General features: G+C 41.2%; 1 protein-coding gene and 1 long non-coding RNA gene across 2 annotated transcripts in view; both read left to right on the forward strand.

Moving 5' to 3' along the window:
• Positions 1-23,144, forward strand: part of pip4p1a (phosphatidylinositol-4,5-bisphosphate 4-phosphatase 1a) — an 81,708-nt gene extending 58,564 nt beyond the window's left edge. The window contains exons 5-7 of the mRNA XM_060905996.1: positions 12,820-12,872; positions 18,876-18,966; positions 19,068-23,144. Coding sequence (XP_060761979.1) covers positions 12,820-12,872; positions 18,876-18,966; positions 19,068-19,211 — 288 coding nt within the window. The 3' untranslated portion in view covers positions 19,212-23,144. The remainder of the gene's footprint in view (positions 1-12,819; positions 12,873-18,875; positions 18,967-19,067) is intronic.
• On the forward strand, positions 8,369-9,075 carry LOC132871651 (uncharacterized). Its single transcript, XR_009651319.1, has 2 exons — positions 8,369-8,589; positions 8,957-9,075. It is a non-coding gene; the product is annotated as an uncharacterized LOC132871651 (long non-coding RNA).
• Positions 23,145-26,181: the final 3,037 nt, after the last annotated feature.

The raw sequence follows: 26,181 nt of genomic DNA on the forward strand, positions 1-26,181 counted from the left end.
TTTGTGTTCCTCAAGAAGCATGCAAAGATTACACAGGAAATTTGAGTAAAATTTGCTCAAATTGAAACTTTTACTCTATACCAGGTAACACTTGGTCCCTCTCTAAAAAGAGCAAAAGTTACTCTTTTGATAAACATTTTTCCAGAGTCAGTTCAGTGTTTTACTCTTTGTAATGGTATTTGACTGTTCAGTGTGTCTTGAAATTAACTCTTGTACTATTTTACTTAGTTTAGAGCCCCAACCAACTCTGTTACTTTTCCACAATTACTCTAATTTTGCTCCAACTCCAAATTTTACTCTCCACTCAAAATGGAGCAAAATTAACTATTTTTGAAAGATCTCTTAACGCTGGAAAAATTGCTCGGTCCCCCCATGTATGCACTACAGTCCATATGTCAACCAGTATGATCATAAGAAATAAAAATATTTACACTTGTTCATCTTCAGCTGGTGGATTTGAAGTTTAAAAAAAAAAAAGGGCACCGCTCATCAGTGTTGTGGTTCTCAAGATTGAGTTGAATCGCTGTCCTGAATCATCCCAAGCACTTCCTGAGCATAAAATTGCTGTTCCATATCTCAGCAAGTTTCACCTCCAAACAAGGAGCCTCACCTATGGCTGAATATTTTATTTATTTATTTTTTTAATCCTTTTTATGGTGGGCGTTCCCACTGTGAAGGAGAAACCAATTGAAACCAAGAGTGAAAGTGATTTCACATGGTAACGGCATGATCATCTTGTGTTTAAGTCAGCACCCAGTGTGCCAACTTGGGTGTGACCCTGAGTAAGGTGATGAGTTTTGTTTCATTTAATTTAGGTAATTTTTTGGCAGTGGGATGCATTGGAAAGTATAAAGTTTTTAACTTGCTTGTATGATTAAAAACTCAAGATATTTATCTAAATGCATGACCTACTTGTTCTAAACCTGCCAAGCTTTGCCAGCGAAGCACTCAACCCCAGGAGGTTAAATATTCCAGGTCTGGAGAGCAGTGGGAGTTGGCAGTCTTGGTGTTTGTGCACCAGTTTGTGTAAACACGGTCCTCCTCCTGCTCTTTCTGGAGACTAGCACCCTATTGGCTTGGTGTGTAATGTGGCCTGCTAGCTTGATGGCCTCCTGGAATCTTTGGCTTCCACCATGTCTCTGTAATGGTCGTAATACAGCAGTTCATGTTTTTCTGTGTGGACATGGAGCGCTCCAGTTCCTTGATTTTGTTGGGAAGTGATCTTGTGTTCGAGACAGACTTGACAGCAAGGATTTGTGCAGTGCTCTCACAGACATAGCACGCATGCTGGCTCACCAGCCTCATTTCCATTTCCTTCATGCCCTCTCAACCTACTAATATTTAATTCTGCATCATATAATTGTCTTGGGAGAGAACACAGCAGGTCATAACTGAAACATTGGCCAATAATGTGCTGAATTAATTTCAAAAGCTCAGTGTGCTACATGGTCATGAGCTGATGTATTTGTATCTTTGCATCACAATGCAGGGAAAGGAATCATGTGTAAGCAGGGTTGTGGCAGTGGGGGAATGCCCCCGCATCAGCTGTGAGTGAGTCGTGTGAAAATTGGAGATAAAAATAAAGCACACCTTGTTGTCAAGCCTATCTCCCAGTTCCTCGTTCTCGGAGCTGCACGAATGCTACACTGTTGCTAAAACCCAGAATTGAGGAGAAAGTGGTGCCTTAGAGTCCACATCAGTCACTGATAATCCTCCAGACCCTTGTCAGCCTCCACCAAGTGCCACAACAGGCCCTTGTTGCACTATGCCCAGAGCAGGAGCAGCACTTCTTGGCTCTGCTCCAAGCCCAGGCAGAGGACCAGCAGGTGATCCAGAGCCTGGTTCAGCTAGCCTGTATTCCAGCAGTTGCTTCTGTGGATGCTGCAGCCACATCACCTGTAAAACTGCTTAAGATGGATTCGCAAGACAATGCTGAGGCTTTTGTGGAGCGGTTTCAGCATGTCGCTGAAGCATGCGCATGGCCAACCTCAATGTGCAATCTGCCTATTGCTGCTCCTGTCAGGGAAGCCCAGCTCAAAAGCTCCCAGTCGCCAACTTGCTGGAGTATCCAGACCTGAAGTGGGCTATTCTGCAGCAGGTCAGCTGCACCCCAGAACGACACTACCAGAGTGCTTCTGTGCACTGGCATGTAATAAGATCGACTGTACACTAACTTTGCTCAGCAGCTTTGAGATGCCTGCCGACAGTGGCTGTTGAGCTACCAGCAGTGGAGCTGTTGAGTGTGCAACTTGAGAGCATAATTGACTGACTGTGGTACTGGAGCAGTTTGTCATTTGACTAACGGGGGCAATGTCAGCCTGGGTTCAGGGCCACCACATGACTGTGGAGGAGGCGGTCCAGCTGGCAGAGGACCATGTGGCAATGCTTGCTTCCAGAAGCTCGCTCTCTCCTGTGTCTGTTTGGCTATCCCTGTCCTGCAGAAACTGGGGCCAGTCCCTCCCTGTTTTCCCTCCCCTGTGCCAGTGCTGCCACTAACTCACTCCATCTCTCCACAGGTGGAACAATCTGTGCTCACAAAGCCTGGGAAGGTCTGCAGATGAGGTGGGAAAGCAGGGCATTTCCAGGATTAGTGTTCCTCCCTTCCTGATATGACTCAGGCTTCCCCACAGTTGAGCAGGAGCATACCAAGGGGGTACGCATCAGGCCTTGGTGGACTCGGGCTGTAATCAAACCACAGTTAATCAAAACCTGATTCAGTGCAGGGCACTAGGGAATGCACATTTGGTGTATACATGGATGTTTGTAAGTATCTGCTGGTGCTCGTCACTATCCAATTTGGGGGCAGAAAGTGCTGTGGTGGTTAGTTCTAGCCTCACCCATGTATTGATTTTGGGAACCAATTGGCCAAGGATTCAAGATTGAGGAAAGCACTTATTTGTGGATGGGTATTGCTATTGCAAAACTTTGAGGGGAGGATTCTATTGCAGTGTTATCTGGGGAGACTGTCCCAGGGCTGTCTGTGTCAGCTCCATGTCAGGGAGACGCAAAGGGTGGGGAGGGTGCCACTCCTTTACTCTGCAGGGATTTCCCTCCAGGATTTCCCATGGGGAGCAGTCATGAGGTGAAACTCGGGCATGGTTTTTTTCCAAAGTGAGAGTAATCAATAATTAAAACTTCCATCCTAACATTGCACGCTTCTACCAATATTTATTACTAAAGATAGGTTATATTGAGTGATGCAGGATATTCACACTGAAAAGGAAATAACCCAGTTGCTGTTCCCTAGGAGTTGTCGAACTCTTTATTCCATACAACTTATCTCATGGTGGGGCATTTTGGTCAGGATAGCACTAAACCGTCTCATGGCCTGCTTGTATTGGCCAAGCATTTTCAGCAATGTTTGTAGTTGGTGTCTGGCATGTCATGAGTATCAGCTTGTGAATTTAACAGCCACCCCAAAAGCATCATTTTGCTCTTTACTGTTGCTCAAGAGCCCCTTTAATAAAATTATGGATCTCATCGGGCCATTAGATTGATGTGCACGAGGGTATTGCTTTTGTATTAGGCTTGGTGGATAATGCAACACGTTATCTGAAAGCATTGCCTAGATGCAGCATTTCTGAATGCAGTGTTGCAGAAGCACTCTTCAGCATTATTGCCGGAGTCAGGATTCCAAAAGACATCCTGACTATGGTACAATGTTTACTTTGCAAACTGTACAAATTACTGGGGGATTAAGTTGATTTTGTGCCAGTGTTTACCATCTGCAAACATAGGCTTGTTGAATGATTTTTAATCAAAGGCTGAAATCCATGATCAGTAAGTTTGCTCATGGGGATGCTAGAAATTGGGACAAATGGCTTGAGCCCTTTTTATTTCTAGTGCATGAGGTCCCACAAGCCTCCAGTGTTGTCCCTCTTCAAATTGTGTGGTCAGTTTGTGGTATCCTGGATATCCTTGGGGAAAATTGCAAGGATGGACCTAATGGTAAAAATGAATTCATTACATTCTTGACCTGAGAGCAGAATTCCACACATTGAGTCTCCTAACCCAGGAGAGTCTGCTCCAGGCATAAGACTGTCAATCCCAGTTGTATAACTGGGTGCACGCCCATGAGAACTCACTGGGAGATGGTGCTTTTGTTCCCCATACTAAGCTCTAAATGACATGGTGAGTTGAAGTCAGTCGAACAGATAAATGCAGTGCACTTCAGGTTTACCAACTTGGTCTCCTGAAACTGGAGAGATGAGGTTCCTGTGGCTTTGGTGGTTCCCAAGATGGAGGAGCTGGGACTGGAGGCAAGTCTAAAAAGTGCAGCCCAATTCACCCCTATGGAGACCATCTCTTGCTGTCCCAGAGCACAGGTTGGAGGGATCATTGTTTTTTTGCCTCTACTTGGTCACGCTAATCTCACCGAGCACCATATTGAGACTCCAGAGGTGTGGGTACACAGCCACTGGTGTTGGCTCCCTGAACACACAAAATGTGGTTGAGGATGAAACCAAGGCTATGCTTGACACATGATGCATTGGAGCACAGTGATTTGGAGCAACCTGGTGGTTTTTGATTGACAACCAGCAGGTCAGTCTGGTTTGGTGTCGTAGACTTTAGAAGTCAATGCAGTGTCTAAATTTGATGCCTATCCGATGCCTTGCATTGATTTAATTGCTTGATTGCTTAGTCACGGCTTACTTTTATTCAGCACTGGACTTAAAGAAGGGGAAATTGGCAAATATCCAGTCTCCAAGACTGCTTTCCCTGCATGGGTAAGACCTTAGAAAATGTGGGTTAACCACCTGCTTCTTCTGCATGGACAGGTCACCATGTCTGTAATGTTCATCCCTCTGTGGCCAAAAATTCCAAAAAAGAATGGTGTTGGTAGTGAAGGAACTGAAGTGGTACAATGTGGACATTGTCGCTCTGAGTGAAATGTGCCTCCTTGCAGGAGGACAATGCATTGAATCTGGAGTAGGGCACACATTTTGGAAAGGAAACCCTTCAAAAGGAATTCTATCTATGGTGTTGGGTTTGCAATTGGGTCTGTTCTAGTCTCAAATATGAACCTCATTCCAACTGGAATGACAAGTGCCTGATGACACTTTGCATACCAATGCAGGGTTGAAACCATGCCATTTAGAGCTTAGTATGGGTAGCAAAACAAGCACCATCTCCCAGTGCCAATGTACCAAAGTCAAGGGCATCTTGTACAGAACCTTTTGCCAAACCTTCCCCCCCCCAATCCCCAAGGATGAGCAGGTCTTTTCTCTTTGGGGATTTCAATGTTTGAGTGGGGCAGGACCATTTTATATGGAAGTGGGTCATTGGGGAAAAACTGGGTAGGCAACATGAATTCCTTGGGACTCCTGGGCCTGTGTACTGACATGAACCTTGTCATCAACACACTTCAGGATGAAAACCAAATCCGACATCCTGGATGCATCCCTGTTCTTGGTACTGGCACTTGTTGAATTACGTCATCATGAAGCAACAGGCTATTGCAGACGTACACATCATAAAAGCCATGTGTGGAGCCAACATCTACTGGACAGGGCACAGGCTTGTACTGTCCAGTAAATCTTTGCTTGACACCTCAGCCCTGACTGTCACAGAAGAACACTCTGGAAATGCTTCAACATGGACAATCTTAAGATCCTGCCCACTTTCAAGATTTTGTAGCTGCTCTGAGGAAGGAATTGTCTAGCACTTCAGTTCTACCCTGCTACTGCCACTATTGAGCACTGGTGATCTTTCAGAGACCCAGTTGTGAAAGTAGCCACAGAAGTGCTTGTATTCACATTGAGGAAGAACCAGGACTGGTTTGACAACATTCCTGAGATTTCAAGGATGATTTGAAAAGCGGCAAGCAAAAGTTATGGTGGAAAGCGAGCCTTCCTCAATCTTCAAAGCTTCAGTGCAAAAGATCCAGCAGATCAAGAATGAATGGTGGATTGTCTCAACAGCTGAAAGCCAAGCCTTCTTAGACAGATGCAACATTCACAACTTTTACGCAGAAGTGAAAACAGCCTATTGACCCCAAAGAAACTTGGCTACAACAGGTCATGCAGATGACAGATGTGCTCTTGAAGGACGATCAAGCTGTCCTTACCAGGTGGGCAGAACACTGAGACTCTGCTCAAGTGCCCATCCACTGTGGGTCCCCACATCCTCAATAGTATACCTCGGCAGCACACGCGCCTTGAGCTAGACCTGCTGCTGACTGTTCTGGAAGTCTCCGCAGCCATTGAAAGCTTGAACTGCAAAGCAGCAGGTCCAAATGGCCTTTCAGTGGAGATCAAGGTTAATGAACACCTTACCCCTCACTGCCACATGCTTCTCCAGGTTTGGGAGAAAATTGACGTTCCTTTTGGACTTCAGAAACACGCTTGTTACCAATTTCAAGAAGGGGGGCAAGCATGCATGCAGCAATGATGGGCATCTCCTTGTGCTGTGTTGCAACACAAATCCTATCTAGGATCCTCTTAAACTAGCTCTCTTCAGTTGCTGAACTGCTTCCAGAATCAGTCTGGCATGTGTCCCAACCAAGGAACAATTGGTGTGTGGTTTTTGTTTTGTTTTGGGTTTTTTTTGGTGCCACATCAACTCCAAGAAAAGACTCATGAGCAATGGGTTCCCATTTTGTATTTTGGACTTGGAAAGTGTTTCTCCATCTGCAGGGAAACTATGGAAGATCCTTGCAAAGTACAGCATTTCCTTCAGATTCATTGCCATAATCTGCATGCTTTGTGACAACACCTCAAAAGTCCTTTTTGGAGGTACAAGATCTCCCCTGTTTCTGATCAAGACCAGCATGAAGCAAGGTAATATGTTGGTGCCATCTACCTTGCAGCACTGAGCAATGACCCTGAGGACATGAGCCTGAAAGTCTTTCTACTAGGTTGGACAGCAACATGTTCAATCTTGCCAGATTGAGGGCCTAGACAGACTTTCCAGATTGGGCTTGGCATTTTGGTATGCAGATGATGCTACAATGAACCTCCACAACGACCTTCAACAAAGCCCTGGTAGGTGGTCCTCTGCATACCATCTTTTTGGACTAGGTGTTAATGTATCAAAAACAAAGAGCCTCAATCAGTATGTCCCAGGTGAACCTCCCATACTTGGGAGCATCCTTTCTTTTTCTGGTACTCTAGATGACCAGATCAACAGAATTCTACTCGTGTTGCATTTGGGGAAATTCCTCTGAAAAATCAAGAACTGTGATCTCTCTAAGGGAATGATCAAGGTGTACAGGGCTGTGATCACTCTCCTGTACATATGGGAGACTTGGGTCATTTACTGCTGCCACATCAAGACCTTGGAACAGTTTCATCAGTACTGTCTGCAGTATGTTTTGGGGCTCTCCTGGGAGGAAAAGATGAACATGGTGGTCTTGGAGATGGCTAATATGTACTCCATCAAGACCCTCATGTACCAGCGACTTGGATGGACTGGACATCTGGTCTGAATGGGTGGTGAGGGCCTGCCAAAGATTCTCTCCTATGGTGAACTTCCCATTGGATTGTGGATTACCTTTTGAAACTGTACAAATATCTGATTAGTAGCAACATGTCAGTGGCAGGAATTCACCCTCAGCACCTGGGATCCCTGGCCAGAGATTGACAGTAGTGGAGATAGATCTCAACTGGAGTGGCGAGGACATTTGAGGCCTCAATACAGAAGTATGCAGAGAAGACTACAACAAAAGTTAGCCTCTGCCCAGGAAGAACAATCCATCCCATGCTCATGCTGTACAAGACTCTTGTTCTAGACTGGGTTTTCAGTCATGTTCAAGCTCCTCAAGGACGAGCTTATCGAGCTCAACAAGGAAGGAGAGGACTCCCTGCTCAAGTGGACCAATGACTGATTGGCAGAGACTCTTGACTCCCGTTATCCCACGAAAAAACTACCTTTTTGACTTTTAGGTTATACCAATTATCACCTTTCCATTTGGGTTATTTGGAACCCCAGCTACATTTCAGTGACTCATGAACAGCATCCTCTGCCCATGCAGTGTATATGCTGTTACCTATTTAGAGGACCTTTACAATAACGATTAGCAGCAGCATTTGCAACATCTGAAGACTGTCCTGAGATCCTTGAGGTGCCATGGGACTTGCATAAAACCCAAGAAAGTGTGCAATTGGGCAGGTGGAAGTGCAGTATCTGGTCTTCCACTTGGGTCATGGGCAGGTGTGTCCCCAAATTGATGAGACTGCAGTGATTTGCAGCCTACCTGAGACCAAAAAGGGGGATGCGGTAGTTCTTGAGGCTGGCTGAATATCACTGAAGGTTTGTACCTTTTTTTTTTTTTTTTTTTTTTTAATTTAAAAAAAAAAATTACCAGCCCCCCCCCCCCCCCCCAAAAAAAGTCCCCAACCTACTGATTGACTTTACTAAAAAGGGGGTGTCGGATCCGGTCCAGTGGATTGGAGCCATGCAAACGGGCTTTTGCCCAAGTTAAAGCAGCTTCATGTCAGGACCTGCTTTTCCATTTACCTGATTTTGCTCTCCCTTTTGTCTTGCAGACTGTCAGCTAGAGGGCTGGGGGCTATTTTGTCCCAGGTAGTGGAGGGGGAGGAGTTCCCTGTACACTGCTGTACATCAGCTGCAAGCTATTGGTGCAGGAGAGTAAGTACAGCATGATCGAAGGAGCATCTCCAAATGAGTAGTCCTCACTCTAATGCTACCTGCTGCAATGCCCCTTCACTCCATTTCAACCATGCCCTGCTCCAGTGGCTCTAGTACATGAAAGATGCCAACTCATGAATCACTCGTTGGTATCTGGCTCTTCAGCCTGTTAAGTTTGAAATGGTCTACAGGCCCGGTGCAGAGATGTTGGATTATGTCTAGTCAGCTGCAGGCCAGATGGCTCCCCAGCCTGAGTTGGGCAGTGGGGATGTGAGTGGCAAGAAGTCCGTTAGAACTGGCCGTTAATGCGACGAGTTGTACCTGTTTGATTACTGGCAATTTACTTGTTTGTCTTGTGTTCTTTCAGAGAGAAGCCAGAAATCAGAGAGAAAGCTGAGCTACCCAGCAGGGGGTTGAGAAAATTGGAGAGAAAAATAAAGTTGCTGAAATGTGATCTCTAAAATAAAGTGCACTTTGAGTTGTCAAGACTGTCTCCCAGTTCCTCATTCCCTTAGCTGAAAGAATGCTACAGTGGTATGCAGAGATGTGCTAATCCTCCCATGAGCTAACTACATGTTGTGCATACCTGCCAGTGCTGTGTGTTTACTCAGCACTGGTTGGTGGAGAGGTGTGTCTGGTTGCATATGCAGAAACAATTTCAGAAGTTCTGGAATTTCTTTCATAGGTTTAATCAAATTCAGATTAATATTGTGTAATTCAGTGTAATACTGTTTAAAACACTGGAAATGTAAAAACAAATTACAAAGCAATAAAATTTTCCCTTCTTGCATCCAGTACTTTGTCTGTAGAGATGCTTCTGCTCTTGCATTGCTTTCTAAAACAGTCTGTTTAAAAACCCCCTAAAGCTGCTCATGGCAGAAACTGATGAGAAATGCTTTGTAAAAATCCCTTTTATTAATGCTGGTAGTTTTTCGGACTGGTTTCTTTTAATAAAAATCTCTTATGAAGGCTCTTGCACTAGAGTATGAACAAGCAGGTGTTGTCACCCCCTGCAGTTCATATTTGCTTCACACATGGCAATATAATTGCATTGTACAATGGATTAATTTATGGTAAACTACAATCATAATATAAAGTACTATGCAAAGGTATTAGGCCTCTTTTTTTAAAATTTTGAGTATAAACTTTTTTAACATGTAGATTTTTATTGGGTTCTACATTTGAGTCAGTACCAAAGCATGTTAAATTTACAAGCATTAGTTCTATAGCGCAAAATTAAATGTTAGAGGAAAATCTTTGTATACCAGGTAAAGGACCACTTTTCAGCCATAAAACATAATGAAGGCTGCTGGGTTTGCATGCAAAAAATAAGCAAGTGCATCAATGTCTCCAGAAGATCTGTGGCCTGTTTTGCTAGGTGTTGAGTAAAACTTGCCAGCTAATTTCTTAATAAAAGTGCACAAATTTTATCCTAGACTGCTTGGCTTTTAAAGGGACTATTTGACTTCAAGATTTCAAGAAGCTTATTGTGATATGCATGGTAAAAAAAAGTAAAAATTAGGGTTTTTTTTGTTTTTTAAATGTAGAAAATACTTTTGCACAGTACTTTTATATAAAATGTGAGGCTTTAAACAGCTGTAGTTCATTTATAATGGCCAGTTTTATTCTGCAGGATTACACACAGGGCCCTATCTTGTACTTTGAGCAAAGTGGCCCTCAGTGCAATGCAAGTGTCTTCTAGTTTGAGACTGATGCAATTTGTCATTTTCCTGTCCCATGCCCATATTGAAATAGCAAATGCACTTGAGCCTATCTGAGTGCCCATGGGTGTGTTTGTTTTAAAATTGGGTGTAGTCATGTGCATTGTTGGGGCATTGCTATCTTAACCCATTGACGCCGGATGCTGCGTCACGCAACATTGCCCCTAGCGCCGGTTGTTGCATAACGCAACATTGCCCCAAGTGCCGGTTGCTGCATAACGCAGCATTGTTGATTTGTCATTATTTTCAAGACTCATCTATGTGTTAACAAATGTGTTAGTGTTAATGCTGAATGAGCATGATCCAGTAAAAGCAGAGAATTTTATCTTTTAAATGCAACTTATTTCATGTCTTTATGTGCTTCAGAGGCTGAGATATTGAATTTTTCATAGGCGTTTTCAATTAATTATTTTTATTTCAGAAAACCCTCAGGCAGATGGGGACCTTTTCTAAAAACTGGCTTAGGCATTTGCAGACGTTTTTTTGCAGGCGTTTCAGGCGTCAATGGGTTAAGCCAGTGGAAAGCAATTACACAATTGAACAAAACCTGGTCTTGGGTCAACGGTGCAGTATTTCACTTATTTTAAGGGCACATCAAACTACATTGGAACCCTGCAGTAATGAATTCCTTGGGGGATGTCCAAATAGTTCATTATACAGAAAAAGTTGTATACAGTTGTCACACCATTCACTTGCTCTTGTGTAAAACAAGACCAACGGTGTTTAATTTATATTTATGCTTAATTCACTTACACTTTAACAAAGTAAGGGAAATTGGTCACTTTTCTATGCATCATGTAAAGAAGGCTGATGTACAGATGTAATTGCAGAAAGGGTTTATTTACAAACAGGCAGGTAAACTGATCCAAAACCTAATGCGAAAGCAGTGAGGAAACTGGGAAGGGTCATGCAAGGCACAAACAAAAGTCAAGGCAAGAGCGAAAAGCAGAGTCCAAATAGACAAAATGGTGAAAACCAGGAGGACAGAGATACAAGGTACAGGGTTGTATACTTGGCAAAGTCTGTGTTTTTGGAGTCCTTATAAGTGTGCTCTGCGATTGTGCTGTGATCAGCTTCAGGTGCACATCACGAGGACTAATTGAGCTTGAGTGCGGCATGCATGCAAGTAGCAGTTTGAGACCAACTGCCACGTACGCACATGACAATGTCATGCGAATATTATAAACTTTCAGTTAGTAAAATTTGTGATGTCCTATCAGTTTTATTGCCGAAGAAATTTGTAATCCTGGACTGCTTTAATTTTTAGCATTCCTTATCATGAATTTCTCCTTCCCAGTCACCATCACAGTTCATTGAGTTAAAGGATCATGAACAATGGTGATTCTTTATTGAAATGATAGAGGTTACCAGTGTATCTTTGTCAATGTCCACCCACTGACTCAATGTTTTTACTAAATCTTTGCCGTTCAGTTAATTTTGATGTATGTCAGGAGTCATTTAGTCCTTTTATCGATCCTTTGATCAATGTTCTCGATAATTGTTAGTGATTGACAAGTAAACGAGGCTAGGTAAGCCTTTGTTTTATGGCATTAACGCGTTAACTTGATTGCTTAGTTTGTCTCTGGGGGCAAGAGGAGTTTGTTATAGCGGGGTCGCAGTGTAGTAATATGTGCTTGTATAGGCAAGTACACAATACATGTACATGCTGCTTGTTACACACAGGACGTACACAAACGCATACAAAAGATTAAAAATGAAAATATTACCCTGTGAATATATTTTGTACATCAGTATATTTTAAGTCAATCATAATGGTTAGTCATAATACTCGTGCTAAAATAGCACCCACTGTGTTTCTTCTAAAGGATTCCCAATAAACACACAGTAGTTGATGTAAACAGCAATTCCTTTAAACCAAAAATTAGGGCTCCCAATTGGTGCAACAGAAAAGCATTTGCCAGGAGATTGCTAGCTTGAATCCCAGTGATGACAGACATTTGTGTCCAGGACCCCAAGAGAGCTCTCAGGGAGGGAGGGATGGTATATTCTTTCTCCCCTGTCGATTATGGTCATGCTAGCTAAATCATGGGCATCTGTGAACTCGTGCAAGTGGGCAGATATCACTTTCCTCTGTGTGTGTTCCATCACCCTGCATATTGTATAAGCAGTGGTTTGAAAAGATGTGGTCAGCTGGCATTATGTCTCTTGGAGGAAGCATGTGATGACCTTTGCCCCCCCGGTTGGTAGCTGTTGTGTGATAGGGGAAGATCTGTGGGTGGGAATTGGCTAGAAAAGTGGGGGGAAATTTAAAATAAAAATTAAAGCTCGTTTTATTTAAAACGGGTATTTTTTGCTGTGTAATTCGGTAAATTATGGTGTGGTTCATGTGCTCTTAATCATGAGCAACAGTGATGGATTCATCATCAAATGTTAACATCGCGGTCATTCCCTTTTAATTTTTATTAAATTTTTTTTTGTATTGTACTACAGCTGTATATTCCTTTCCTATCATTCTGTTTATTAAGTCATTGTTGTCTTAACTTTGCAGTGGACAGAGTTTACTGACAGGACACTGGCCCGCTGTCCCCACTGCAGAAAAGTGTGAGTGTCCAGTTATTCAATTCAGATTTTATTTATATAGTGCTTCTAACAGTGAATATTGCTACAGAGCAGCTTTACAGATATCCAGATGTAGATTTAAATTGCTCCAAAATGAGCAAACCAAAGGTGGTGCTGGCAAGGGAAAAACTGAGATGACATGAAGGAACCTTGAGAGGAACTAGACTTGAAAGGGAACCCAGCCTCTTCTGAGTGACACTGGATAGTGAGAATATAAATTGTTACTCTTCTACAACTGCATACTATAGATTCAAGTAGTGCTAAATGTATTGAAAGGATTTTCCAGATGAGTATCATACCAATTTTATTTCATTGGCATTTTAGCTTTATAGTATCCAAGTGAAGTTATCCACTGTATAATGTTTAAGACTTCAGCGTAGACTGTTTTTAGGAAGTTCAGTCATTAGACTATCCAATGAAACCATCCATAACCATCTTTAGGGTATCCAGGTGGTACTAACATCCATAGCATAGTTTAAACTATCCATGTGGGGCCATCCTCAGCAGCAGTGAGTGTTTTTCGGGTGAAGGAGGCTCTAAGCAGAAGTGGAGCATCAGGATGAGCCAAGCAGGTCCAGAGACGAGGTATTTTATCATGCAGGAGGAGTAAAATGTGGTTCATGTGATGTCACCGAAGGTCTCACAACTGACTGTATCAGATTTGCTTAATACAACCCCGATTCCAAAAAAGTTGGGACAAAGTACAAATTGTAAATAAAAACGGAATGCAATAATTTACAAATCTCAAAAACTGATATTGTATTCACAATAGAACATAGACAACATATCAAATGTCAAAAGTGAGATTTTGAAATTTCACGCCAAATAGTGGCTCATTTGAAATTTCATGACAGCAACACATCTCAAAGTTGGGACAGAGGCAGTAAGAGGCTGGAAAAGTTAAAGATACGAAAAAGGAACAGCTTGAGGACCAAATTGCAACTCATTAGGTCAATTGGCAATAGGTCATTAACATGACTGGGTATAAAAAGAGCATCTTGGAGTGGCAGCGGCTCTCAGAAGTAAAGATGGGAAGAGGATCACCAATCCCCCTAATTCTGCGCCGACAAATAGTGGAGCAATATCAGAAAGGAGTTCGACAGTGTAAAATTGCAAAGAGTTTGAACATATCATCTACAGTGCATAATATCATCAAAAGATTCAGAGAATCTGGAAGAATCTCTGTGCGTAAGGCCAGAAAACCATACTGGGTGCCCGTGATCTTCGGGCCCTTAGACGGCACTGCATCACATACAGGCATGCTTCTGTATTGGAAATCACAAAATGGGCTCAGGAATATTTCCCGAGAACATTATCTGTGAACACAATTCACCATGCCATCCGCCGTTGCCAGCTAAAACTCTATAGTTCAAAGAAGCTGTATCTAAACATGATCCAGAAGCGCAGACGTCTTCTCTGGGCCAAGGCTCATTTAAAATGGACTGTGGCAAAGTGGAAAACTGTTCTGTGGTCAGACGAATCAAAATTTGAAGTTCTTTATGGAAATCAGGGACGCTGTGTCATTCGGACTAAAGAGGAGAAGGATGACCCGAGTTATCAGCGCTCAGTTCAGAAGCCTGCATCTCTGATGGTATGGGGTTGCATTAGTGCGTGTGGCATGGGCAGCTTACACATCTGGAAAGACACCATCAATGCTGAAAGGTATATCCAGGTTCTAGAGCAACATATGCTCCCATCCAGACGACGTCTCTTTCAGGGAAGACCTTGCATTTTCCAACATGACAATGCCAAACCACATACTGCATCAATTACAGCATCATGGCTGCGTAGAAGGAGGGTCCGGGTACTGAACTGGCCAGCCTGCAGTCCAGATCTTTCACCCATCGAAAACATTTGGCGCATCATAAAACGGAAGATACGACAAAGACCTAAGACAGTTGAGCAACTAGAATCCGACATTAGACAAGAATGGGTTAACGTTCCTATCCCTAAACTTGAGCAACTTGTCTCCTCAGTCCCCAGATGTTTACAGACTGTTGTAAAGAGAAAAGGGGATGTCTCACAGTGGTAAACATGGCCTTGTCCCAACTTTTTTGAGATGTGGTGTCATGAAATTTAAAATCACCTAATTTTTCTCTTTAAATGATACATTTTCTCAGTTTAAACATTTGATATGTCATCTAGGTTCTATTCTGAATAAAATATGGAATTTTGAAACTTCCACATCGTTGCATTCCGTTTTTATTTACAATTTGTACTTTGTCCCAACTTTTTTGGAATCGGGGTTGTACTTCTGAAGATTAATATTGTTGATCCCAACAAACTGCAAAATTTCAGCCTTACGTCTTTGTTAGTTTTTGAGATATAGGGGCATGAATAAGGGGGTGTGGCTTGAATTTTACCATAAAAGTGAGTGCTATAGAAAAAAACTCAAGTTCCATTAGCCCTAATTTTTGAACTATTTAAGCTAGATGCATGAAACTTTCAGGAATTGTTCTTGGGTACAAGATATCTTTTTAAATACTGAAGATCTAAATACTTTTTTTTTTAAATGCTAAATATTTAAATACTGAAAATCCACAATTGCATATTTACCACTATGTATTTAGTCATGACAGTGTTCTGGATTTTCCCGGAATTCCGGATTTTTAGATTTTCATGAAAATTCCTCCGGATTTTTTCTGCTAATGACGAAATGCCCGGAAATCCGGATATTTGACAAAACTCTTAAATCTCTGGTTTTCCGAATGGAGAAATTAATTTTTCGCGTTCCTAGATGCGGCATAATACTTTGCATCATCCTTGCACGGGCGCAGTCCTTAAATAGCCCAAACATAGTTCATTGATTAAAGACAGGTGTTCTTTGTTAACGGCGCGCGTGCCGGAGCTCGTTAGGCGCACGCGCCCAAGGCGTGCCTTCAGGTGCACATGCTAAGGCGTGCAGGACTGACACCGTTCTGCGCAAGCACAACACAATCGCACTAGAAAGCACGTTCAAGCTGCCAGTGTAGCTGCAGTCTTTTTAGTTGCGAATTACGAGTATTTTCTCGTGTTGTTAATTCACCATGTCAAAAGCAAAACTTTCCTCCTCCTTTCGACATGAAGAGAGGTAAGCAATTTATTATATATATTTTTTTCCCATCAAAGTTGCATTTTGTGGTTTCAAAGCTAAGTTTTAGTGCCGTTTCTGGAACACATCAAGAAAACATGGAAGAAACGGCAATAATGGAAGAGACGGTTTCTAAGCTGCCTAAAACTAGCAATGGTAATTATTTTTTGTTACATAATGCACTCAGGCTGCCAGTCAGTCTGAGACACACACACACACACACCCTACACCCCTGATTTATATGAGAAATTTGGTATTCATTGTGTGTTTAAATTTACAGACAATACGAACTAATGTAAACAATTGGCTTCAACTCGCATAAATATGAATTGGAAATTTTTAGTTCACTTTAGCTTATGCAAACGCACAACTCTACTAAAAGATTGATAAACGAGGCTCAATGTCCCCAACATTGAAACCTGAAAGCTTTAGAAACTCTAACAGACCTTTACTTTTTAACAGTACTGTTTTGGGATTTTGCTGAGTTTACTTTCAACTGTCTAATTTTTTCAAAGTAATTAACTGTGTAGCCAGGAAAATCACCGCGTTTTCTAAATGCACTCCTGAAAATTACTCATTAACTAGGGGAATTAAATTTGACATTTTTGACATGTGTAGACAAATGGAGGAAATTCAAAACCATTGTTGCCCTCCCTAGGAGTGGTTGACCAACAAGGATCACTCCAAGAGCAAGGCGTGTAATAGTTGGCGAGGTCACAAAGGACCTCAGGGTAACTTCTAAGCAACTGAAGGCCTCTCTCACATTGGCTAATGTTCATGAGTCCACAGTCAGAACACTGAACAATGGTGTGCATGGTAGGGTGGCAAGGAGAAAGTCACTGCTCTTCAAAAAGAACATTGCTGCTTGTCTGCTAAAGCTCATGTGGACAAGCCAGAAGGCTATTGGAAAAATGTTTTGTGGACAGATGAGACCAAAATAGAACTTTTTGGTTTAAATGAGAAGCGTTATGTTTGGAGAAAGGAAAACGCTATATTCCAGCATAAGAACCTTATCATATCTGTGAAACTTGGTAGTGATGGTATCATGGTTTGGGCCTGTTTTGCTGCATCTGGGCCAGGACGGCTTGCCATCGTTGATGGAACAATGAATTCTGAAGTATACCAGCGAATTCAAGGAAAATGTCAGGACATCTGTCCATGAACTGCATCTCAAGAGAAGGTGGGTCATGCAGCAAGACAACAACCCTAAGCACACAAGTCATTCTACCAAAGAATGGTTAAAGAAGAATAATGTTTTGGAATGGCCAAGTCAAAGTCCTGACCTTTTATCCAATCGAAATGTTGTGGAAGGACCTGAAGCTAGCAGTTCATGTGAGGAAACCCACCAACATCCCAGAGTTGAAGCTGTTCTGTACGGAGGAATGGGCTAAAATTCCTCCAAGCTGGTGTGCAGGACTGATCAACAGTTTATCAAATGTTTAGTTGCAGTTATTGCTGCACAAGGGGGTCACACCAGATACTGAAAGTAAAGGTTCACATACTTTTGCCACTCAGATATGTAATATTGGATCATTTTCCTCAATAAATAAATGACCAAGTATAATATTTTTGTCTCGTTTGTTTAACTGGGTTCTCTTTATCTACTTTTAAGACTTGTGTGAAAATCTGATGTTGTTTTAGGTCATATTTATGCAGAAATATAGAAAATTCTAAAGGGTTCACAAACTTTCAAGCACCACTGTATCTTGTATATATGATCAATTCCTAACAATTTCATGCATCTAGCTTGAATAGATCAAAAGTTAGTTTATGGAATGTCAGTTTTTTTCTATAGCACTTGTTTTTACAGTAAAATTCGAGCCACACCCCCTTATTCATGCCTCTATATTTCAAAATCAAAGATGTAAGGCTGAAATTGTGCACACTGTCATTAGTTCCAATAAACAATCTTTGAAAGTATGAAGCAAATCTGGAATGGTCAGTCAGGAATATTTTCTGAAATCTGGAGATTTGAGGTGGATTTACCCGTGTACATGAGAACACTGGGAAACAAAGTCAGTGACTTGACTGTCAAAAAGGAGGGGGCTACTGGAGAACTCTGTGCCCATGAACCCTCCAGATCTGTACACGTTTACCTAAAAGAGAAGCTATGAGCAAAATGCATGACCAAACAAATGGGTTTTCAGCCTAGGATTTCCGTTGAGACTGAGTTCCGAACACTAAACATGCTGTTCTAGCAGTGCTAAGAGCCTTTATGTAGCTAAGAATGCAATTTGGAATGCTGCCAGTTTAGCGTGATGCCATTTACTTTCAAACTGTCAAGTTTTTTGTTTTTAAATATAAGAGGTGTCTCTTCTTTATACCAGGGCGTTTTTTTTTTTTCCTCCTCCTCCCCTTGTATTTTTACTATTTTCCTTTTAAGTGGGGCACTTTTATCTAGAGTGTAGTAAAACATTGATACGAAGCCTTCAGTCTTGATCAAGTTCTGTGGGGTTCAACAGTGAACCAATCAAGGTTGACAATTCGGTTTTTAAAAATCAAACGATGTACAGCAGTTGACGTGATTATATGCTTGATTTGGTAGCATTAAGTGCATATATTATGACTAAAACATTTTAAATGAGAAGGGGTACTGATCTTGGCTTCAGACTGGGGAAGTCTGGCTGTATTTTCTATATTTAATCCAAATATCAGTAATAGTCAGTATGATACACTAAGGCATATCATTAGAAATAACTACAATGTCTCCTCCTCTGTCAGTTTGATGAGGGCAATGTATATAGCCGTATCAAGAGGGGCAATTTTCATGTAATAAAGGGTATAGGTTTTGTTAAAGATTTCGGTTTTGTTAAAGCTTTGGCTTTTAAAGGTTTTGTCGTCTCACCTACTAAATGTCTTGCTGGAAATTGCCACCAACATTTATTGCTTTAATACCAGAATCTCTCCTGCCGTAGTTCTTCAATTGGCCAGACATACCCGAGGAGGCGGAGTCTATGGTGTTTCCTTCTCTGCTTGATGTTCAGCATCTCTGCTGCTGGACTAATCGTGAGTGTAAACAGACTTTCTCCTCTCAAGATTTTCTCTAGCCTTCTCTTTGCTTATCCTCTTCCCTGATGTGTCTTCTTTATAACTTGCTCTCTGTGCAGGCAGGGACATGGTCCAAAGCGCAAGTGTATGGAGGGATCTATGCTGCTTGGGTGGCCATGCTGCTACTGGTCATGGTGACTCTGGCCAGAGCACTCTACTGGATCTGCCTACGGGTCAGCCAACCACTGCAGAACTTCACATAGAGAAAGACCGTGGGGGGAAGAATGGTAGCAGGGGACAGTGTCTGACTGGTGGTAAATAGTGTGGGGAAAACTGCTGATTTAAATATAGTAAGGGATGAAAAATGCATTAAGCCATGTAAAAGAATGATTAATGAAAAAGATAATATAATTATGTGCTGAGAAGGATGGATGTTTGGATTGAAGGATTGGACTGAAAATAATTTTGTTTTAAGTAAATATTTATTGCGCTGAACATTGGATCCAGTGGTTTTACCAATGACTGACTGTGCACAAACCTAAATACATCAAATTCCAGTGGCCCTGAATATTTTAATCTTGCCTAACATGTACTCGTATCAGACTGATACTGTGCCATCAGTGGTGATGGGAGTCTAGCAGATTGTTTGGTACAGTTGAGACACTGATGGCCACGTGCCCTCACACAACTAGAATCCATAGACTGTGACTGCATAACAGGAAATTTACCTCAAAACGAGAATACCAGAGGTTGTCAAGTAGAGTTTTTAGTCTTGACTGATTAGTTGTGTTTTGTTGTACAGTCATAAATGTTAGAATAAGTGCATTTGTGAATACTATTGATGCATCTGCAGTCCAAAGCATCAAGAGGCCTGAGAGCGAGAGAGACTGCTGTCTGTTCTCCACAGTGAGGCTCTGCTTCAGGACACCTCCATTCTCAGTCCATATGACCTTATAAATGCACACTCTTAATCTGTAATAATACAATGCCCTCCACAATTTTTGGCGCCCCTTTGTAAAGATTAAGATGTTTGGAAAAAATCTGCGTTTTGGTGAAGTAGCTTCATCTCACACTGAAAAACTGAGAAATCCAACCTTTAATTGAAATCAGTTTCCTCAGAGAAAAACAAATCCCTCATCAAGAAAAAAAATTAACAAAAACGTGCCATTATTATTGGCACTCCTGGAAATTATAGTGAATACAATGTAACTGAAGCATGTTTCCCATTTAAATCGTATATTTTTAAGTTGATTGGAGTGTGTAGGAGCTTTCAATCTGTTATCCATGACTTCCTGATTAACTACGGTACAAATATGCGATGACAGAGACCAAATTCCCTTAGTCATCCATTAAGATGGGAAAGATCAAGAGAAGACAAACTAAATGAGGGAGCAGTGTGTTGAATTTCATAAGTCAGGGAATGGTTATTAAAAATAGCTTTCACCTGAAAATGCCCATTTCTACTGTTGGGGCAATTTAAAAAAAAAATTTAAAAAAAGAGCAAAAGTGGACACCAACTGGAACTGTTACAAACTTGCATGGAAGAGGACCCAAGTTTATTTTGCCCCCACATACAATGAGGAGGATGGTAAGAGAGGCAAAAAAAAAAATCCCCAAGGATCACTGTTGGTGAATTGCAAGAAGTAAAATCTTGGTGGTTTCAAGTCTCCCAAAGCACCATCAATTGCCATCTACATTCCAACAGGTTATTTGGAAGGTATGCTGGGGGGAGCCTTTTTTTTTGTCCGTTAACAAACGAGCCTGGAGTTTGCAAATAAAATACTGCAACTTTGACTGGAACCATGCTTGATAGTCTGATGAAACAAAAATGGAGTTTTTTAGCAATGAACACTCGAGGTGGGTTTTGGTGTAAAAAGGATGGTTATACTGAAAGGAACCTTATCCCAGCTGTAAAATATGGTGGCAGTTCTATGATGTTTTGGGGCAGTGTTTCCTCCAAAGGCCCTGGAAACCTTGTTAGGGTACATGGCATCATGGATTCTTTGAAATACCAGGAAATTTTAAGTCAAAATCTGGCTGCCTCTGCCAGGAAACTAAAACTGGTTTGTTCCTGTAGTTTCCAGCAGGAACAAACCAGTGGTCCTCAGTATGTGCCCAAATCAACACAGTGGTTAGCTGACCATAGAATCAAGCTTCTGCCATGGTCCTCTCACTCCCCTGACCTGAACCCCATGGAAAACCTGTGAGCTGAGTGGAAGAGGTGAGTGCGCAAGAGAGACCAAGGACCCTGGATGATCTGGAGAGATACAAAGTATTAAATGAAGGGGTGTCAATACTTGTGGCACAGATGTTTTTGTTAAATTATTTTTTGATGAGGGACTTGATTTTTCTCTGAATAAATTTATTTCAATTAAGGTTTGGATTTCTCATTTCATCAGTATGAGATGAAGCGATTTCACGGAAAGGTGGATTCCCCCCAAACCTTTTTTAATAATCTTTACAAAGGGTGCCAGTAATTGTGGAGGGCACTGTACATAGGCATAACTATCTTGCTATATTAAATTAGTTAGCATTAATACAAAAATTGCCATATATTATGACGTTTTGAGACCTAATAAATGCCGTAAATCAGTATTTGATAATTCAGAGCAAAAGTCCCACGTTGGTTTTTAATTTGTATTCTGTGCCAGACATGGTACAAAACTTTAGTCACCAATTTAATTTTAATGCACCTTCACTTTAGGACAATTATTAACTGCATCATAGGCAATGTCATTTTGTCATTACTGCTAATAAATTTCATATAAGAATTGCACATACAGGATCAACAGGCTAAATTCCATAAGGGGGTGCTGTTTGCACACCATTTTATTTTTCTGCTTTCACATTGTGTAAAACTTCCACATGCTTAAAGAAATTTGATTCTGACATATCTAAATATCTGGATGAAAAGTCTCTACCATTTTTTTTTTTCTGTAGACAACAGTAATTGGACCCCCACTGCATTATTTTTTAAACTGTTAATGACTTAGCCATTGCACTAAGATCAACAATTCCTTGGAAACACTACAGCATTTTTAAAATTAGTGTTCATGTAATAACCATGTGAAAAAAATTGTGTATACATCCACTCTGATGGGGACTACAGCGCTGAAAGGTCTGTGTTAGGACTTCTCTATTTATGATCTGAAGGATGATGTTGAAGTCACTATTACATGACATTTGTAATGTCATGATTTGGAATGTTACAGCTGTGGTCATATGAAATGTGCTAATCACTTGTATGTTTTTTGTATTTAATTACTGTGTGTTAAAGCTCAGTTTGGGACTTTTGGCACCTCTTAATTTTTTTTTTTAAATATAAATTAATAACCCTTGCAGAAGGTTTTGCTGTTCCTTAATATCTCCTTGGCTTATGCACTATAAGTGCCAAAATATGGCTCATTTAAAAGTACTTTGTGTCGGTAGGCCACTTCCTGCGCCCCCACTCCTCAATGTTTTTCATTCTCGGGTCTATCAGGTTTGCAGGATCTCTAGTAAAAGGACAGTTGTGATTTGCTGGTCTTGATCAACAGTTTTGTGAGGAAAAATGTATGGTTTCTGTGCTGTTATTAGCAATATCTCTGTTCTGACACACCTGCTCCATAGAATCGGTAATTATTAAACCCTTTGTTGTCTGATGCAAGATAGTGCAGGACTGGGGGGGGGGGGTTAAAAAGTGAAAACTACTGGTCTAATTGAAGAGATGTCCTGTAAAATTATGGTGAATAAAGTTAGTAAAAAAATCACTGAGAATTGATTGGGTTTAAGGCTTATTGAAGGTCTTGTAAAAGTATGTGGTGTCACTGAAAGAGGAAGTGCTGTAAGACTGGGTTTTGGGTTTATGCTGCTGAAATGCATATTACTTTGTGAATGGTTTACGGTGACGAAAAACGCCAAGATATTAATTGTCTTGTCTTAGTATAAATGTCACTAAAAATGTATGAATTTTTCATTCTGCTTCACACCAAATCCAAAATGAGAGAGCTGATGAAATGGGTTTCTCCCTCCTCCTACCGAATCCAGGCACAGAGGTGCCTAATGTCCTAAACTGTATGCTTTGAGTACTGATACTAATTTTATTTATGCCAAGAGCAATGAGACCAGAATGAGGCTTTTCTCAGAGTTTGTTTGCAAATAAGTTTGTTCAAGGCATGAAGGCTATTAATGAAGACAATATAAAAATAAGAAAAGTCTCTTTAGTCACTGTGGTTTCTTTATTCACACCCACTTCACTAATTTTGTGGCAGCATGGTGGTGTAGTGGTTAGTACTGTTGCTTCACAGCAATAAGGTTCTGGGTTCTAACTCCATGGCTCATGGGGGACCTTTCTGGGTGGAGTTTGCATGTTCTCCCCGTGTGTGTGGGTTTCCTCCAGGTGCCCCGGTTTCCCCCACAGTTCAGACAAGCAGATTAGGTAAAATACCTGGCCACTGGGGTTGTACAAGACTGTGCAGACTTGGGGTGGGTCCCAAGCCCTGATAGATTGGGAAGGGTTGTGTTAGGAAGGGCAGCCGATGTAAAACTTATGCCAAATCAAATATGTGGAACAGATCTGTTCCTAACGGGAACAGCCGAAAGACGATTATTATTTACTAATTTACTTTGACATTTAGCTGTCAGGTTTTCAGACTACACACACACACACACACACGTGTCTCTTGTTTCATGCAGATGGTTTTTGTCCTCAGACAGAGAATAAGAGAGGAGGGGAAATACAAAGCTTTCAGAAACCACAAATCCCTTAGCCCAGGAGATAACGGAGGAAGAAGTAGGAGGGGGTAAAACAGAAAAGTCAGCATTAATGGAAGAAATGGAACAGATAGACAAAAAGTAACTTTCAGATGTTGAGAGAGAAGGGAGATAAGTGTGGGTGTTTTTCCCCTATACAGTAGCTCGAATTGGATTTGCTTAACATTCCCACACATACACCACACACGCAGTGAGATCAGTATGACATGCATGTATATCCTACTGAAACATGCATAAATGCTCATAAGCCTTCTGTAAGCATTATAGGAGGCAAGATCTCTCTCTACAGGATATCTACAGAAGCATATTGCTGCCAGGCCAGAAAAATGGAACAATCACGTTATGTGAAAAGCTTTTTATTATAAGGGTTTTTTTGTTTTTTGTTTTTTTTCCCCCACGTTTTAATAAGATACTGCCTGGTCAAGAAAAAGTCATACACTTAATATTTTTGTTGTATCGCCTTTGGCTTTAAGTCGCACATTCGCCATGCCATTTCTTCAACAACCTTAATGTTACATCATTTACAGCCCCTATCCCAAAAAAGTTGAGACACCGGTGTCAAACGTAAGTAAAAACAATGTGATTTGCAAATCATGGAACCCTATATTTCATTGAAAATTGTACAAACAACATATCAAATGTTGAATCTGAAGTCTTTTTTTTTTTTTTTTTGCTCATTTTGACTTTAGGGGTGGGAACATATTTAAAAAAAGTTGGGACAGGGGCAACAAAAGACTGTAAAAGTTGTGTAATGTTTGGGTATAAAAAGAACAGCCCAGAGAGGCTGAATGTCTCAGACCACTTTTAGACCAACAGGGAATGGGTTCCAGTCTGACTCACGCACCAAATTTTGAACTATTTAGGGCATTTTGACCAAAAATAAATTGATTTAGAACCGGGGCATTTCAAACTACAGAAAAGACCAGGGGATAAGTTAGGTTTTCCTGGAGCTTTTTTTTTTAAGGGAATTTGGCATTGATCGGTTGGGGAGATTGCATCTAACTTTACAAGAAATATCACCCATACACATTCAAAGATTGTCATGTTTATTCCTGATTTTTTTCCCAGCTAGTCATTGGATAAATGTGAAAGTTGACTTGTTTAGGCCCTGTGTCTAATGACCCCAAGTCATCTGCCTCAAATACAGTTTTTGTCCTCTTGTGACCTTTCTGACTAATCTGCAATGTAAAAATTAAGGTAGGACTTTCAACATTTATGTAGTAGTATTTGAGGCACTTAAGTTATTACCACCCATGATGTCTCAGGAAACTGAGGCATGTGCCTATTAAATATTACTAGAAAAATGTATCAGTTTAATAAAATATCATTTCTCACTCGCATATCTCTCCTTTAGAACCACAGAGAGACAAATTGTAAGCTACATTAGAATATTACAACATTCAAAATCCCAGATGACATCCCATCTCAAGACTATGATCATGCATGTCTTCCAAGTTTCTCTTGCACATGCACGCGCACACATACCATTTTCTCCAATGCATCCAGACTTGGTTGACTGCAGCAGCTCATTTGTGGTATCTGGCCAACATTCATGTTGATGTTAATATTGTGTTGCAAAACAAAAAACTCTCCCCTAAATGTGACCAATATACCAGAGGCTGGCTATGGTATGGTAGGCTGTCTGGTTCTACGTAGTCTACATGTAGCATTAAAACATTGGATTAAATTGTGTCAAGGCAATTATTGGTGTCGACATGAACACACGTTGTTGACCTGTTAAATAAATTTAGTCGGGGGAAATGGAACACCACTGTAGATTTTGATTAAACCACTCGAACATTTGAGCTAGCCTGGCACACAAATCATACAGACCCTATGCTATAAATTAAAGATAACCAAGCTACACACAGCAGTTTTTGTGCTTCACCAAAATTTGATAGGTTACATTGTTGATTACATTCTATATATACACACCCATGGTGGATGACTTACCATCTGTTTTCATCTTAAAAATCCAACAATAGTAGATTTTTTTTTTTTTGGAAGTTATCTTCTGACCAGTTCTGAATGATGTTCTATTGGCGGGGACCAAAATTTTGAATATGTGCAGTGCAGCACTCTGTCCACCCCCCACCCCCCCGTCTTTGGATGCTGCAAGTCAAGTTCCAGTCGGTTTCAGTCAGTTATTTTCTATTAACCTCTTTTTTTTTTTTTTTTTGAGGGTGAAAATACCTAGGGCTCTCGCCCTGAGTGATGGGGCCTAACGACGCCACTGGTTTGGATCAATTGAGCAGTTGGTTCCCAGCTGGAACCAAAATATAGCTGGTTTTTCCAATGCAAACTGTGATGACATCAGTGGGCATCATACGTCTGGAGAGGATGCAGACCACAGCAATGGACAACGCAACAGAAAAGGATGCATTTTCAGGAAAAAAAATTGACAAAACCTCGTACTGCAAATAGCAGGGGGTCAAGCCATTTGTCCCAATTTCTGGAATCCCCATGAATGAACTTTAAATT

Source organism: Neoarius graeffei, chromosome 23, assembly GCF_027579695.1.
Source record: "Neoarius graeffei isolate fNeoGra1 chromosome 23, fNeoGra1.pri, whole genome shotgun sequence".
NCBI classification, from domain to species: Eukaryota; Metazoa; Chordata; class Actinopteri; order Siluriformes; family Ariidae; genus Neoarius; species Neoarius graeffei.